The sequence below is a fragment of the Elephantulus edwardii genome, unplaced genomic scaffold (genome assembly GCF_000299155.1).
Source record: "Elephantulus edwardii isolate Elephantulus edwardi_28Jun2011 unplaced genomic scaffold, EleEdw1.0 scaffold00006, whole genome shotgun sequence".
In the NCBI taxonomy this organism is placed as follows: domain Eukaryota; kingdom Metazoa; phylum Chordata; class Mammalia; order Macroscelidea; family Macroscelididae; genus Elephantulus; species Elephantulus edwardii.
In genome coordinates, this window is record NW_006399756.1 from 13,654,972 (window position 1) to 13,672,489 (window position 17,518).

Genomic DNA, 17,518 nt, shown 5'->3' on the forward strand with positions numbered 1-17,518 from the left:
GCTACAACAATGAATTTAAGAATAGAAGACACTGTGAAGAAGGCACAGAATTGCACGGTGTTCATTCTGCTGGGGGTAAGGCTAAGATGAGTAGTCGCCTACCTGAATGCATTTAACAGCACCACCAGTGAAGTCTACAACAAACAAGTCAGTAACCGTAATAATCTCACATTCATTTTCTATTGTTCTCTACAGAGGCTCTTTGTTCAGTTACTGCTAAGAATTACTAGTCCACAAAAGATCCTAAACAACTAATTTCCTCTAAGGACAATTCAATTCCTATTAAAAAGGTGTAACATTTCTTTTTTTTTTTTTTGTATTTACAGTCTATGTTATAGTGACTTAATAGCCATCACAAGAATCACCTTCAAATGTGTACTCACTTCCTAAAAACAGACATTCCAAGTGCTTCCCACAATCCATCTTACCTTCTGGATGGCAACTGGGTAGTTAACTGAACTGCTTCAAAAGCACACATCACAAGGACAAAGGGGATTAAAATCTGTTTCGGATAATAGCAAATGAACAAATGAGATATTTGAACCTTGTTAAAAAACACTATTTTTCCTTATAATATTTTCAACTTCTCTAATAACATATGTACATATAGAGAGAGATAAAACATTGGACAAAATGAAAATTTGGTATCAGGACATACAACAGTAGTGAAGCGGATTAAGAAAATCCATACTAAAAATCTGTACAATATAAAAAATATGCCAATAAACATTCCAACTAAAATCTATTCTACTATTTTGTTCTTTTAAATAACTTGCTCTAAAAATTAATGACAATGTTCAAATGATTCTAAAAGGCTCTTACAAGGCATAGAACTCCCTAATCAAATAAATAATGTGGCCTGATATTCTGATTCCTAGATCTCTAAACTCATCCGGTTATTTGATATTTGTTGCTGTGTACTCACAAACTGACCCAGACTTATCGAGCTCTAAAGGATACACACAATTACCCCAGAGGGACTTTCTTTGAGGGAGCTCATCAACAAGTCTTTCTCTTGAGTGGCTGGTATGATCAAACCATACTTGGTACAACACTATAAACATGATTCAACCACTTTATAGTGCTCTTCTTAAATACGAATTTATTCCTGATTATAAAATACTGTAAAAAAATCTTTAAAATGCAGAAAAACGTATTAAAATAGAAATAAGGGGGGAAATCTATTATAATTTGGGAAATTTGGGAAATAATATAAATAATATAATTATAGAATTATAGTATCATTAAAATGACACCTTTAGCTTCTAAAAGCAGACAAACCCACATGCTTTGAAGGGTCATTATAACTGGGTGATGATGCCACCTCTAATCACAGACAGCACCTTGTTGTTGCTGTTGTTGTGTGCCGTAGAGTCAGAACTGACCCATAGCTGACCTCCGGCAGGTTTTCAGAAGCAGTTAATTGCACGGGAGGAGATTGCCCATCCTTCTACCGTGGAGCAGCTGGTGGCCTTGAACCATATGCCTTCAGGATTGCAGCACAGCTTCCACTAGGCCACCAGACAGCAACTTAGGAAGTTCAAAACAGAAATCATTTTAGGTACCACCAACCCTGCGAAGAACGTCTTGGAGCCGGGGTCCATCCTGGCCCGTCCTCACTATCTCTACCCTGCTGAAGGCCATTGTCGAGTTACTTTGTCCTTTGAGGGTCTTTTCTTTGACCTTTCCCAGCATGACGTCTTTTTCCAAGGGCTGGGCTCTTCTGACCACACGCACAGAGTGTGTGAGACGTAGCTTCACCATCTCCGCCCTAAGGAGCACATGGCTGTGTTGCCTCCCAGGCAGGCTTGTTTGTTCTTTTTGCCAAAAGTCCATGGTAGACGCCACACTTACCACCAACACAATTTACAGGCATCAACTCTTCTTTGGCCTTCCTTATTCACAGTCCAGCTTTCAGATGCATAGGAAGCACTGAGACGACCAGAAGAGAGCAAACGAAATAAACAAATGGTCACGACCTTTCATTTGTGTCCTGTGGTGGTGTTAGTCACCATCAGTTTGAACTTAAAAGTGACCCCATATATATCCCTGACAAGCTCCACCTTTGCATTTAAACAGAACTCCCCATTGCCTCAGGAAGGGGGGAGCTGAGTTCATGGCCACTTCCAATGAAACTGCCTGTCCACTGGCATCCTGACTCATGTCCAGACGCCCTGCATTTGTTCTATCAAACACCGAGCCTAATCCATCACAGCGACCTCAGGTGTTAGGGAGTGAAACTGCCTGTAACTTTCTACCCACCCCCACCCCGGCCCCTTTGTTTTGTTTGTTGTGTACCTATGTGTTAGATCCGACTGGCACAGAAGGAGATTGTCCCTCCTTCTCCAGCGGAGTGTCTGGTGGATTTGAACCGCGTGCAGCTTCTTGCCAGTAGGCCACCAGAGCTCCTTTCCATAGGGTTTTCTTTGCCATTCTTTTCAGAATCAGATAAACAACCTTCATGTTGCTGGGTTTGTCCACACGGTTACCAATCCTGAGCAAAATGCCACACAGAGAACTTGGCCTCTGACACAGACAGGACTTGGAGCTGGGTTCCGTTTTGACCCTGACAATTTTTGAGTCAGAATCTGCATTTCAACAAGAATCCCAGGTGAGCCTTATCACTCACCTGGGGATCGTGTTCAAATGCAGATTCTAACTAGCTGTAACAGGAATACAAATCTTTATCAGGGGTCAAAGCAGAATGAATTGGCTTGAAGCTCGGTGGTCTTGGAGACTGGCAAACAATAAATGCTTGTGAACTTTGAATAGCCCTTTAATCCAGCCTTGTGTTCTAGGAGCTTCACTGTACCACAAGCTCAGCTAGAGTGACCTTAGGGATGCTAAGAACGCCACGCAAATCCTACTCCCAGCAGCTGCTTTATATTTTTCATTGGCTCTTGTTCATGTTTTCTCAATCAACTGAAGGGCGGAGGGGCAGCGGGGCAGCAAACCTACTGCTGAAGACGGGGAACGATCTAGAAAGGCAGAACTGAACCCTCTGAAGGCTGGCTCTTCACATGTGTTAGAACTTAGATTGGAACTAGAAGCCTCAAAACTCGGAGGCTTCATTCCTTGAACTAGAACTTCTTCATGTTTGTATTGGTTGTCATTTTCACCGGGCACCCAGGAGCAAAGTCTGCTGTTCACCCAGGTAGATAGATAGTCACAGGGCACAGGTTAATTTCTGCAAGAGGCTCTTACATAAGAAAGGTCAACCCAGGAGACATTTCTAATAACCGAAGGCAGAAATAATCTATGGAAATAATGCTGGTGCTGCTCCAAGCATCTAACTCACCAGTTTGCATTCTGATTTACCAGCACCCTCTCCGAGACTGAGGGCTCCCCGGAGGACACCGAGACAAGGATTTAAATGCAGGTGAGTTACTGAGGGAGAGGGCTCTCAGTAGAGGAGCGGATGCCCGTGCTTAGTGACTGGAGTCCTCGTGAAGGGGTCAGAATCAGGCTGAAATAAGGAGTGGCAGGGTGGGGAAAATGTTGAGACAAATGCCAAAGTGATAAGAGACAGAAGTGTGTGACTAGTGTTTTAGAAGCATGAGTGACTTCAGGAACAATCAACCTGAGTAAGAATCGCCCACCAGGGTTTGAACTCTGCATGGCATTATCTCATGGGCTCAGACTCCAGCCCTATGGCACACTTAAACAAGCCATCGGCTCATTGGTCCAACCCCCAAGGCATGCCCAAATTGCATCCCCACTTCTATGGCCTGGACCCCCCTCCATTGCATCCTTTCCTCGGGATGTGTGTATCATTTCTGATGAATCTGTGTTTGCTTTTGACCTTCACGCCTGTCTCCCTGCCTTTCACCTTCACATTGTGCTCTAATAAGGCGTTGGTCCACGCTGGGACTATTCTGAGTAAGATCAACACTGACACTTCTAAAGGCCCCACACTTGACACTAAAATCGGCTTTCCTAAGGGCCACTGAAATTGCCGTACACTGTGTTACGTTAGCAGCCCGAGCACCATGCTCTCCAGGCTCTCCCGCCTGACTTAATTCTTTAGACCCAAAGCTGGGGCATCAACCCTGCCATAACGCTCAGAGCGGGGTGCACAGGGGTCTGGTGGAACACCTACAACTGCTGGATGTCCACTCCACTCATATACAGGCTCATTCAGGCAGAGCTCAGGGGGTGTACCCATCCACCAAGAAAAATGCCAGGTTTATATGTACCAACCCATTCTGTTAGGGGTCAACTCTATCAAGTCCAACTCATTAAGGAGTGCCAATCGCATGGCAGTTAGCGACCAGGAAGGGCTGCAGGTCCCTGTGAGCACAGATGACCTTTCTGCTGGGTGACCTCAGCCTAGTGGACGGGACCGCCCATTCAGGAAACAAAAGGGCCTTCAAAGCAGCTCTTTGGTTTCCTGTTTAGGACATTGGGGATCAAGGATCTGGAAATGAGCTGCTCCTTTTCCCAGAGAGAAGCAGGGTTTCACACTATCAGCTGCTCTGAGCATTTATTTGCACAGGGACCATTTTGGCTTAAGCTAAACACAGATAAGAGTGATGAGGGTGGTGTCACTGACATACCCACGACCCTCACCCCACGTCCTCCTCCACAGACAGGGTCCACTTTTAAGCTGCCCTTGTCTTCCCTGCAATGTCTGAGCCTCTCAATCTGTTTTCACACAGTAAGCATTTATTATGCACCAATAGTGTGCAAAAATGGTTTCCTCAAAGGTCAACTGAAAGTAGCTTGTGAAGAACTTCATTCAGCTGCAAGTATAAATTCCAAGAACAAGTGTCTTTTTCTCCCCCTGAAATTACAAGAAAATCAGTGATAACATCAGGTTCCGCCCATCAAAGATGGCGCTCATATTTCTCTGAAATTAAGGAGGGTTTTTTGGACTTGAATAGTATGATCATTTTCTTTCTTCCAGCTCAATAATGTCCTGGCAAGTGACTGGCCACGTGTCCTGCAGGGCTTCGCCGCTGAAAAGCCTGTATAATGTGGTGGTGGTGGTGGTCACTGTCCCAAGTCCATTCTGATCGTGGTGACCTGTGAGTTCTCACAGACACTCTGGCTTCAAACTCCAAGGCACAGGGTGCAGTGCCATCAGTTCTACCCACGTTGTCCCAAATGTCAAGCCGGGGTGGCCGACCCCTGGCCAGACAGTGTCCTTCACATCACTTCTTCCCAGGGTGGGAGAACTTCCCGTCGACAAAGAATAGCATAAGCTTTTTGTAGACGTGGATCAGCCTGTTTTGCACCAACTTGAAAGCAATGAACACGATCTCCATGCCAACGATGATGTAAATGGAGAAGAACATGAAGACCTTCGGGTGATCCAAGGTGGTGTCTCCAAAGCCGATGGTGGTCAGCGTGACGAAGCAGAAGTAAAAGGCGTTCTCGAAGTCCAGCTGCTTCTCCCACATGGGGAGGATGGCGGCCGCACAGGAAATGTAGGCAAAGACCACGAGGGCGATGACCGGGAGGGGCACGTCCAGCCTCTCCACCTGCCGCCCGACCTCATCCAGGTTGGAGATGAGGGAGGAGGAGAGCCTCCCGGACACCAGCTCGGGGCACGAACTGCTCCTCTCCATGGCCCGCGGGGGCGGCTGCAGCACGTTCGGCCTCTCTCGGGCCAGGAGCCGTTCAAACAGCTCCTCGTTGTGGCTCTGGCCTAGGGAACCCCGGCTGGGTTTGTGGTCTGGGAGGTCTTCAGAACTGATGACGATCTTTGGGGTGACTTCATGCCCAGGCCTGGCGTCAGGTCTTCTCTTGCAGAGCAGCTGGGGACACCACCTGGGAAGGTGAGAGGCCTGGATGGGGAGTTTGCAGAATCTGTTGTAAAATGTGGACAGGATGGCGGCCAGGATGTCACCGGTGTCGGTGAGGACCAGAAACATGAGGGGGATGCCCAGGAGGGCATAGAGCATGCAGAGGTACTTGCCCAGCCTGGTGACAGGGTAGATGTGGCCATAACCTGCAAAAGAAAACAGACACAGAGGGAGCTCTGGTGGCCTAGTGGCAAGAAGCTGCACTGCAATCCCAGAGGTATGAGGTTCAAAGCCACCAGATGCTCTGCTGGAGAAGGAGGAACAATCTCCTCCTGTGCCAGACAGATCTGATTTGACAGCACACACACATACATACACACACACACATAAAATTTTTAAAGAAGAAAACAGACACAGAACTGGATTGTCACACTCCTACCTCCACCCCACCCCTCTTCTCCCTTGCAGCATGGCAATTTTCACTGTGTTTGAAAGGACAGGAGACCTTGAACAATTTAGGGCTTAGGAGCTCCAACACCTCTTCATTTAGCTGAAAATGTGTGTATAACTTTTGACTTTCCAAAAACTTAACTACTAATAGCCTACCTGGGAACTCTGGTGGCCTCACAGTTAAGGAGCTGCACTGCCAACCCAAAGGCACGCAGTTCGAATCCATCAGATACTCTATGGGCGAACTACGGACAGTCTCCTCCCATGCCTCTGAAAACCCACTGGAGGGTCAGCTATGAGTCAATTCTGACTCAACAGCACAGACCAGCAATAGCCTGCGGTTGACTGGAAGCCTTGCTGCTGGCACAGTTAACACGCTCTGTATGCTACATGTATCATGACAGCACCCACAGAAAAGCTGCATTCTCAGTATTAGACAAAAAAGATACTTTGAAAAAGTCCAAGGTTTCTGCACCTGCTCGTGTAAGCTGCAGCCAGGGCTTCATGAATTTCCTCTTGTCCACAGCGGTCCCTCCACCTCTTGAAAGGGTGGGCAACCGCAGCTGCAGACCTCAATCTACAGCATGTCAAACAACCCAACCTTTCTCTGGAATGTTATGACTTTTCTCTTCCAGCATCACTAGTGACAGTCTCTGCATGAGTCCTGTGATGTTATTCAAGCTTTACAGCATCGCACCAAGCACAATGAGAACGACACATGAACTGGGACAGATCACTCTTGACAGTGATGGATGATTTCCTGGAGGATCTTTAGCATCACCTTGTTTTGTTGTTGTTGTTACGTGCTGTCGAGTTGTCTGCGACTCATAGCGACCCTGTATACAACAGCCCTAAACTCTGCTCTGTCCTGTTCCAATCGCACTGTCTCTGACACTCTCATCCCGATTACCCCAGTCACTGAATCAATCCACCTCATAGAGGGCCTTCCCCTCCTGCGCTGTCCCTCTACTCTACCCAGCATGATGTCCCTCTCCAAGGACCTGTCCCTCCTTACAACATGTCCAAAGTATGTCAGACAAAGCCCCAGAATCCTTGCCTCCAAGGAGTAACCTGGCTTAACCCTCTCTAGGATGAATCTGTTTGTTTTCTTAGCAGTCCATGGTACATTCAATACTCTTCTCCAGCACCACAGCTCAAAACCATCAATTCTCCTTCTATCCTCCCTAGTCATTGTCCAACATGTGGTCCTTTTAAAAAGAGCTATTCAAACTTGTTCAAGTGTGGACTGTATTTACCTTAAGGTACTCATCTGCCTATGTATGCCACATTAGCACTGCCTGGAGTTGGGATGAGGTGAAACCCCATTTATCTGTAAGATAAAGAGCAACTCATTCCCTGACCCTTGATCCATCATGTCCTTGGTAGGGACAAGCACCTTTCTGGGAGGGAACCAATTGTCCTGCATTTGGCCACGGTCACTTCTGAATGTTTGCCCGAGGATGGACCAGGCTCACGTGGAAGGACCAGATGAGCGCAGGTGGGAGGATAGTGAAGGCAGTGTCCAGTCATCCCAACAGCCCCCTCCTTGTCCCCAACAGAAGATGCTGGCTTTTGAGAAGCTACCATTAGGATTGAAATTGTCGATGACTTCATCTTCCTTGGCTCCACAACTAACACCCTTGGTATCAGCAATCAAAAAAGCAGAAGATACATTACATTGGGAAAATCTGCTGTCAAGGACCTTTCCAAGGTTCTAAAGAGCAACAATGTCATGTTAGGATCCAAACCATGGTTTTTCCTATCACTTGCCATGCCTCTGAAAACTGGACAATGGAGAAGGAAGACAGCAGAAAAATCAGCACCTTTGAACTGTGGTGCTGGCGGAGAGTATTAGATACTCTAAGGACTGTCAAAAGAACAAGCATGTCTGAGAGAAAGTGCAAACAGGGTGCTCCTTAGAGACCAGGATGACGAAACTTCATCTCTAATACTACGTGTGTTGTTAGGAAGGGTCAGTCCTTGGGAAAAGACACCATGCTTGATAGGGTAGAAGGGCAGTGAAAGGGAGACAGAACCTTAACGAGACGGGCTGACACAGGACTGTAATAAGGCTCACGTGGATCAGAGAAGACGAGTGACACAGGACCAGGTAGGGTGTAGATGTGCTGCTATTCAGAGGGTCACGATGGGTCATGGTTGACTTGACAGCACATAACAACAAGAGGGCTCTGGCTGCCTAGTAGTAAGAAATTGCACTGTAATCTCAAAGGCACAGGGTTCAAATCCACCAGATGGTCTGTGCGAAGAGGATGGCTAATCTCTTCACATGTAATTTACTGTCTCAAAAAACCCACTGGAGGGTCAGCTATTGGTCAGTTCCAACCTGATTACAGTACAGAACAACAACTATTCCTCTGAGATGTCCGTACCTCTTGTCTCATTTTTTTCTACATAACAGGCATTTTTAGTGCCAAAAGTGGAATGTTCCAGAGACAAATGCTTCCCTCAGAACCATCCGTGGGTTAGCAGATGAGATGAGCATGTTCATAAATGACATTAAGTGATTAGGAGCTCTGTGTCTGGAATCTGATGATTCAGGTTCAAATCCCAGCATTGCCATGTGCTAGACCATTCCTTGACTGTCCACAAGTTCAGGTTTCTTATCTGAAACACTGACTGACGGTATACTTGGTATCCTGACCAGCTGGGAGGTTTACATGAGGCCAGTGTCAGACGCAAAGTCAGTGATTCATAAATGTTGGTGTCCTGTCTCTGGAGAGGTAATCACAGCTGCTTTGGGAGCACTGGGGGATAGTGTTGCACTGGGAACAAAGAGTTCAGCAGTTCAAATACCAGCTGCTCCATGGGTACAAGATGAGCGGTCTCCTTCCATGAAGACCTTTAGCCTCAGAAGCCAGATAGAGAATCATTATGAGTCAGAAGCCACTGGGGTTCCGTTTTGACAAGACCTCTGTGAGGTTGGAGGAGCCCAGGCCCTGTGCACCAGCAATGCCCATGCTGGGCCTGGCCCTCCCTCTCCCCCAATGCCACTGGCCCCGGGAGTGTCAACAGTAGCCATTAGTGCCCACAGACAAAGGATTGGCCACTTTATTGATGATTCACAAGCCCTACCTGCCCCCCAGTTCTGAAGCACCCCTAGGGAAATCAGGGAGGCTCTGAGCAGTGACCCCCAGCCTCTGATGGGAACCTATAGTCAGATTTATTTTGATACAAAGGAAAGAAGTGACACTGTTTAAAGGATCTGTGCAGTAAGATTCCTGAATTTGTGCAGAAGGACTCCTAATGCCGACAGTCAGTGCCATAGTTAGTGTACAGGGAACAGAAGACCAGGGAAGCCAAAGCTAAGTGACTTGCTCACACAGTCCACAGCGGACGAAATCTCCACCCCTTCCCCAAAGCGTACGCCTGACCCATCCTTCTCTGTGCCAAAGGCTGTATGTCGTGTGACTGCCTCTATGTAAGACATGGTTCCATGTTCTTAGAAGACATGGCTGTATTCTGGAAAAGGTATCAAAGGAAGCACGTTTCAGAGAGCACACAGCCCCACAACGGCATCATATGAACCCTCTCAGTCACTGAATGCTGAAACGCACAAGGGAAAATCTTAGCATTTTTGTATAATGCATTGATATATTCCAAATCGATCCACTCACTCCACTTAGCCCGTGCACATACTTTAATGGAAGGGGGCAGACCTAGTGGGAATGACTAGGGATCAGCCTGCCTGATGGTCCAGGTCTACTTCAAGTGACCCAGAGATGCAGGAAGGAAGCAGTATTACCAGAGGGACCTCCAAACACTGTTATCGACTATGGGTGGGGCAGCCTATTCCACAACATCCTCCTCTAGCTGTAATTACCGGGCAGCGTGGTGTCCTAATTGACCCAGATGATAGGAAATAGCATCACATTTTGGGGGCAACTGAAACCAAACCCTAAGTTAATGCATTTCCATTAGACTAGTGGTTCACAGCCTGGCCTCCCATTAAAACCACCTGAAGTGCTCGGAAAAGTGTGGCCCCTGGGTCCTGTAAGTGAGAGACTCCGACTTACTGGGTCTGAGGGTGGGGTCCAGGTGTGAGAGCTTCCAAAGGATGCCCCGGAGCCTCTCACGTGCGGCCAGAGCTGAGAGCCTTGCACCGGCTCCATGCTTCTCACACGGTAACAAAAACCAGAGCGGCTGCAGGGCTGTGCCACTGACTGCTGAGCACCACGTCTCCAGTTTTTGATTCGGTGGGTCCAGGATGGAATTAAATGGACAGAACTGAAGTGCATTTCTAAGAAGTTCCTGAAGAGACTCTAGTTGCCTAGTGGTACAAGTTGCACTGCAATCCCAAAGGCATATGGTTCTCCCTCCCCTTTTCTTTTCTGATAAATGAAGCAACTACAGAAAACTTTTATTTGTTCAAAGTAGCCAGTGCTATTGATGCAACAAAAACCCAACCAATAAAAGTCCCAAATAACTCCCCCAATGCTACTTTGAAACAAACATATAAAATCTGGATCTTGGGTTTTGATTTATTAGTGAAGAATAACTACATTCTAATGGAAATCAAGTTTGATATGTTTGTTTCAAAGTAGCATTGGGGGAGTTACTTGGGACTTTTATTGGTTGGTTTTTTGTTACATCAATAGCACTGGCTACTTTGAACAAATATATATATATGTATGTATGTATATGTGTATATATGTGTATATATGTATATATATGTATATATGTGTATATATATGTATATATATAGAGAGAGAGAGCAATGCAAACAATTATTGAGCTTCATCTTCTGGACAAGAAAGGGCACAGGGTTCTAATCCACCAGTTTAGGATGGGCAATCTCCTCCTGTGCGATTTACTGGAGGATCAGCTATGAGTTGGTTCCAACTCGGCAGCACACACGTTCCCAGGTGATGCTGACAGCACTGGCCCGCAGACCACACTCTGAGAAGCACTGCATTCACTCAGCATCTTTTGACAGGGAGTGATTCCCACCTCCCGCTCCCTAGGGATTGTTTCTCAGAGGAAACCTTTGTTAGAGCTGGGAAAGAGAAGAGGCGCTCTGGGCACCAGCGGACAGAGGTCAGAGATGCTGCTAAGCATCTTACACCAGTGTATGGAGGCCGTTCTTCCAGGCCTACAGTGTGTGAGGGGGCAGCAGACACAGCCATAAATGGCGCTGCTACTCGCCGTGGGCCACTTCTGCATAGATTGGTAAAGGACGCCCTTCTTCCAGATAGGAATGGGCTGGAGGCCAGCCTCGCCTTGCCCCATGACTGAGTGGGCTGGTGCAGAGCACAAACTGTCAACAGGGCATGGCCGCCTGGCTGGGAACGGGAGAGATGGCCAGCCCCCCTGGAGTCCCTGGGGAAGACAGAGTCTGTCAGCAGCAGCCCCACATGGTGGGTGCTTGTCAGCGACGTGTTTAAGGTGTCTTGGGAGCAGAGAGTAGGAGCACCCATGGAAGCATTTTAAAGGCCCCCCCAAAAGGGGCTGCTGACCCTGCTGCTTCTTACCGAGTGAGCGGGAATTAGAGTGGTGGAAGGTGGTGGAATGGGGTGAAGAGGTCAGGCTGCAAGGACAGCATGAACAAAGAAGCATTTCCAAGGTCCCCTGAAGGGCGGGCAGCCATGCAGAATCTTATAGGATAAGCGGGATTTAGCATGGTGGGGAAAGGTGGGGTTGCAGAGGGAACACCAGGCCACAAAGGACAGCATGAATGAAGACCCACTGCAAACAAATAGCAGGAGTTGCGGGCAGGTGGAGGTAGAGGTGATGAGAGAGAGGCAGGAAGACCTGCAAAGCCAGCCCTAAGGGGCTGGTTTATCCTGAAGACAGTGGGGAGTATCCAAAGGGATTGAAGTCCAGCATCTGAGAAAGACCACCCCAGCTACAGTGTGGGGAACGGACCAGAGAGGGTGAGATGGCAGCGGGAGACCATCAGGCCCAGGCAGGGATCCCCTGGGCCAGTGCCTTGGTGGGAAATGGGCCCACATTCAGAGCCTTCCCTCCTGGTCAGCATAAAGGACTGGGTCCCGTCTTCATTCAAGAGAGACAGTACTGACCCCAAGACTTGCCCTGTGTCCACTCACACCTGGAGCAGTGGTGGAGCCTGGTGACCAGCCAGGGACTCTCAGGCTGGCCCTCTCCAGGCAGGGACACAGCGTCTCTGAGCTTTGCTCCTGGTCTATAACTCCAGAGGCCTGGAGCTCACGGTCAGCTGAGGACTGTCCATTAAATGACAGCCAGGATGCCTTCAGCTGAACGAACAGAAAACCCAACAGAATGGGCTTAAACTGCAAGGAACTATGTTGCCTCCCCAGTAAGAGGTGACATGGGATGGCAGTCAAGGGCTTGTCATGTGCTACTCAGCTGTAGCACCGAGATTCAAGTTCATCAGTTGGCCACCACAGTCCACATCCCACCCACACACAACCACACCTGACAGCACGTGAAGAAGCAGGTGCCTTTTCCCAGAGAGAGATGTCATAACCCGCCAGGAAGCTCCTCCCAGAAGCCTCAGGGAATGGAATTGCCATGAGTGGGAGTGGACCAAGGGAGATTTCATTCTGAATTAGATGGACAAGCTGCCCAATCAAAATCAAGGTGCCCCAGAGAAAGAAGAGGCAGGAGGATGGCTGCAGTGTGAGCAACTAGACCCTTGTAAACAGACCCACGAGCTCCTGAGAGGACTGTCTTCAAAACTGGACTCAATCACCTGAATGCCAATACAGGCAGGACCTGTCAGGACAGAAAAGAACAATAGCTCCTGGTGCCACCTACCGGCCATGTTAGGACATAAGTGAATGCACTCTATGAAAGGACTGAATTCTCACCTCAGCCCAGTGAGGGAGGTGCTGTTATTGTCCCGTGTGACAGGTAAGTGTCGTAAGGGAGCTGTCACCTGCAAGACAGGGACAGAGCTGAGAACAAACCCTACACTGACCTCTTCATGGGGACTGACCGCTCTGGGGACACTTAGAGGGGACACCAGCATTCCCACCAAGGAGTCCCCAGCCTCCTGCTGTTCCCCGGCCCAAGGCAAACTGTGGTTTGAGGGGTAGAGGACGCCCCAGGGCAGTCTGCCGTGCTTACCCACACGTGCTTACCCACAGTGGTGAAGACGGTGCAGCAGAAGAAGAGGGAGCTCAGGAAGGACCAGTCTGAGAACCGGGGCAGCCACTGGGGCTTCACGTTCTGAAGCAGCTCTCGGAGCCTCTGCTTCGGGCCTTCCTCAACTAGAGAAAGACACAAACCAGAGTGAGCAGGTGGGTCACGCCCTGCCTTTGAAACAGGAGCCATTCAGGCAAAGAGGATGGACTGAGTCTTCCTGAGGGATCTACCAGCGGTGCCCCCACTGTGTGCCCCACCCACACCAAAGCTGAGCTCTTGTCATCCTCCACTCTGCGGGGGAGGCCCCTGATCACTGTGGGGAGAAAGCCACCCATTAGAAGCACTGCCAACCGAATGGACCCTGGGGTCGGAGGGCTGTAGCCATGGACTTGCTGTGTAATTTTGTGGATTTTCTCAATAGGCTGGGCCTCTGTTTCTTTCACTTTCGAAAGGCCAGCTTCTGCTCTCTGGCTCTCACAGGGTTCTTAGGAACTGGAAACGAAAAGGCTTTTATGAAGTCCGGCTGTGATACGGATGCCGACTGTCCTTGTTCCTACAAGGCATAAATCTAATAGAATCTGATCATCAGACTTGGACCAGCTGCCTCAAGATGCCTCCTTCAAGGCTCCAAAGTCTTGGCTTCTAAGACACCCCTCCACCAAGCCAACAGAGCAGGGCTAGGGCCCTAGTTTCTCAGGGAGGTTCCAAATGATTCTGTTGGGCTGGGCAGTCAGCGGACCGTGAAGAGCCAGCAGTCACCTACATGTCCCTGGTGTGGTCACAAGAGGATGGCACTGAGCCTGTCAGATAGCAAAGGTGTGTGTACCACTTGTTAGAAAGGCACCGTCCTGAGAGTCCAGTCACCTGTACTTAGACTCAGCTCTGTCTCTGACTAGGCTCCATAGCTACGGAGAAAATGATCTCTGAGCCTCAGTGTCCCCACTGGGGAGGCAGGATAGCAAGCTGTTAGTCTTAAAAGCTCAGGCTCTAAGGGAGCTCTGGTGACCTAGTGGCAAGAAGCTGCACTGCAATCCCAGAGGTACATGGTTCGAATCCACCAGATGCTCTGCTGGAGAAGAAGGGGCAATCTCCTCCTGTACCAGTCAGATCCTATTTGATGGTACACACACACAAAATAATAATAATAATAAAGCTCAGGCTCTGAGGTCCAAGTGTTTTGGACTGAATTGGCTGGCTGCATTGTCTAGTTTGTGAGCCTGGGGAAGCTATTTAACCTCCCTATGCCTCAGTTTTATGATCTAAATGGGGGCAATAATTCATACCCACCTCAGAGGGTTGCTGTGAAGATTAAAGAAAAAAAATGCATGAAAAGTACTTGGTCCAGGGTCGGCACTTAGCTACACTTGTTGGGCATTAAGAAAAATCAGACAAAGTGGGAATTGAGTCAGTTCTGTTTCCCTTTATGTGCCATACATCAGAATCATCTTCGAAGTTTTTAAAAATCAGCGTACATGTCCAAGCCTGGAGATGGGATTTAGTGAGTTGGAGCATAGATTAGGAATGTATATTTTAAACAAGCTCCTGGATAATTCTGACATGAACTCAGCTCTGAAAGCCCCAAACCCACTGACAGTCTCGGGTTCTGTGATGACTGAGAATGTCCAGCCCAGTGTGATGACCTGTCCAACATTAGCTAACATACGTGTGTCCATCTGCTCCAGATGCAGCAAGAGGGACCAGGACCCTCCATGAAGGGAAGCCGGTGTCAGCCCCAGCTGAAAGAATCTGCTCACACGATGGCTTTGTAAATTATTGCCTAACTTGGGAGGGACTGGAGATAATTATGCTGAGTGAACTAACTCAGTCCCCTAAGGATAAATATCATATAAGACCGTTATTGTAGAATGAGTATAAGGATCCAGGAGGGGTGGGAGAGGCTGGAAGCAGAGGGATGTGGATGTGCAGGGGGAAGAAGGGATTAATCATTGGGTTGTACAATTTGATGGGTAGGGAGGTGAGGGAAATTGAAAGAATTTGTACAAATTTGTATTTGAATTTTGTAAATAAGCTAGTTGTTGTTGTTATGTGTCGTTGAGTTGTTTGTGACTCATAGCGACCCTATGTACAACAGCCCTAAACCCTGCTCTATCCTGTGCCAATCTCATTGCCTCTGACACTCGCATCCCGATTACCCCAGTCACTGAATCAATCCACCTCATAGAGGGTCTTCCCCTCCTGCGCTGTCTCTCTACTCTACCCAGCATGATGTCCCTCTCTAAAGACCTGTCTCTCCTTAAAACATGTCCAAAGTATATCAGACAAAGCCCCAGAATCCTTGCCTCCAAGGAGCAGCCTGGTTTAACCCTCTCTACGATGAATCATAATAAACTAGTAGGAAGGGGGGAAAAAAGAATCTGCTCACATAGCAGTATCCTCTCTGTGGGGAAAGCTGTGGGCAGCTGTATGGAAGGGCCATTACCTGGAGGGCACCCTTCCTGATGGCCCACCACCCTGATGACCTGCCACACTGACGGCCCACCACTCTGAGAGACCACCACCCTGAGAGCCCTCTTCCTGATGGCTCACCACCCTGACACCTGCCACATGGAAAGACCACCACCCTGAGGACCTGCTACACTGAGGGTGTGCCACACCGCGTACCCTCTACACTGAGGACCGTCCATTCTGAAGATCCACCATCCTTATCTCCACAGCTCTGGGGAGGGAGCTTCATGGACCCTGTTCTCCCCTTGGGCTGAATACGCCTTTGCAAGCTTCCTTTGGAGAACAGAGCAAATGAGTACAAATACAAATGAAATGAAATGAGGACATGCAGAAGGTGTTTTCAGGTTTCCAAAGTGGCTTCATGTCTATGAGCTCAACTGCTCCCCACAGAGTCCCTGTGATTGACAGGCCTGAGACCGAGGCTCCGTCACCCCTCCACACCAACACAGACGGGGTAAGGATGCTGCCCTAAATCACCAGCAGCCAGGACGGGGATCAGGTCCCCGAGTTCCCCTCACCCTTCTATCCTCCGATGGTCCAACAACAGGAAAGCTTTAGAAGGAGAAAGTGGGAGAATGAGAACAGACTTCCTGTCCACAGCATTCCAGCCGAGTTTGGACTGTGTCTTGAATTCTAGTCGCTGCAAACCAAGTCATTTGAGGTGGGGCAGCCTCCTGGCGACGAGTCTAGGAAGCCCCACTACAGAACTCCCCATCCACTCCACACCGCCAGCTTCAGCAGTCCTTGCTCCCCAAGCCTGCTGGTCTGGGTGGGGCTGGAAGTAGGGGCAAAGGGAGGGGTACTGCGCTTTCCAGAGTCCATGCTTTGTGCTCCTGTGGATACCCTACAATCCCTCAACCCACCTTCACAGCAACCTTGGCAGGGCTATTTCTTCCCCATTTTACAGAGGACAAAACTGAGGCTCAGAGAAGTGAAGTCACTTACCTAAGTGACTTCCCAGATGTGGAGAGGACCCAGCATCCTACATGGCTGATCTGCTCTCTCTCGGAATAGGCATCCTGCCCAGGTGTGCCGCCTACCTGTTTTGTTACATCCCAAGATGGTGCTAAGATTCTGCAAGAAGAACTCGAACTCCTTCTGGTCGTCCGCCCTGAAGCCCTGGCTGCCTTCTACAGCTGAGAAAAGGACAGCCCCCACCAGCGCGTAGGTCACCAGGGAGCACAGGAAACAGAGGCAAAGCAAGAGTTTCCCAACGGTGTTAGGGCAGGGCCTCCCCAGAGCTGACCCAGAACCCGCAGTCTCCATCCTTGCAGGCAAACAGGAGAAGCTGGTGAGAGAGGCCGGAGCTGGCTGCTGCAGGAGGAGGAGCAGAGTGTCTAAAGAATGGCCCGGCTCCAGCGCTAAGTGCATGGTGCGTGGCTTCCCCCAGGGCCGGGGAGCAGCTCAGCAGATGGCGCCCCAAATTGCTATTGATCCTTCAAGGAGACGTTCATGCAGGGCTGGGAGTCTCCTCGCAGGGACTCGGGGAGAACCACCCTGGGGTTCGTGCAAGCCTTTGGATCCTGAAGCCTCCGGTGTGACTGCCAGGCGGTGGGCAGAGTAACCATTAGCAGACTTCTGCCTGGCCTCCGCGGGCTTTCTGGGGTGCCCTCTGGCTTTATTGTTTTGTTGTGTGCCATCGAGCCTGAACCGACCCATAGCGGATGGGTTTTTATGGGAGAAGATTGTCCATCCCTCTCCAGCGGAGCAGCTGATGGATTCAAACACCTGGCCTTGGAGATTGCAGTGCAGCTGCTGCTGCTTTTTTT

General features: G+C 49.0%; 1 protein-coding gene across 1 annotated transcript; it reads right to left on the minus strand.

Moving 5' to 3' along the window:
• Positions 1 to 5,153: 5,153 nt before the first annotated feature.
• Positions 5,154 to 17,015, minus strand: KCNK18 (potassium channel, subfamily K, member 18). Its single transcript, XM_006880153.1, has 3 exons — positions 16,790 to 17,015; positions 13,280 to 13,408; positions 5,154 to 5,953 (listed from the first exon to the last, which is right to left on the minus strand). The coding sequence occupies exons 1-3, from the start codon at positions 17,013 to 17,015 to the stop codon at positions 5,154 to 5,156; spliced, it is 1,155 nt and encodes a 384-aa protein (XP_006880215.1).
• Positions 17,016 to 17,518: the final 503 nt, after the last annotated feature.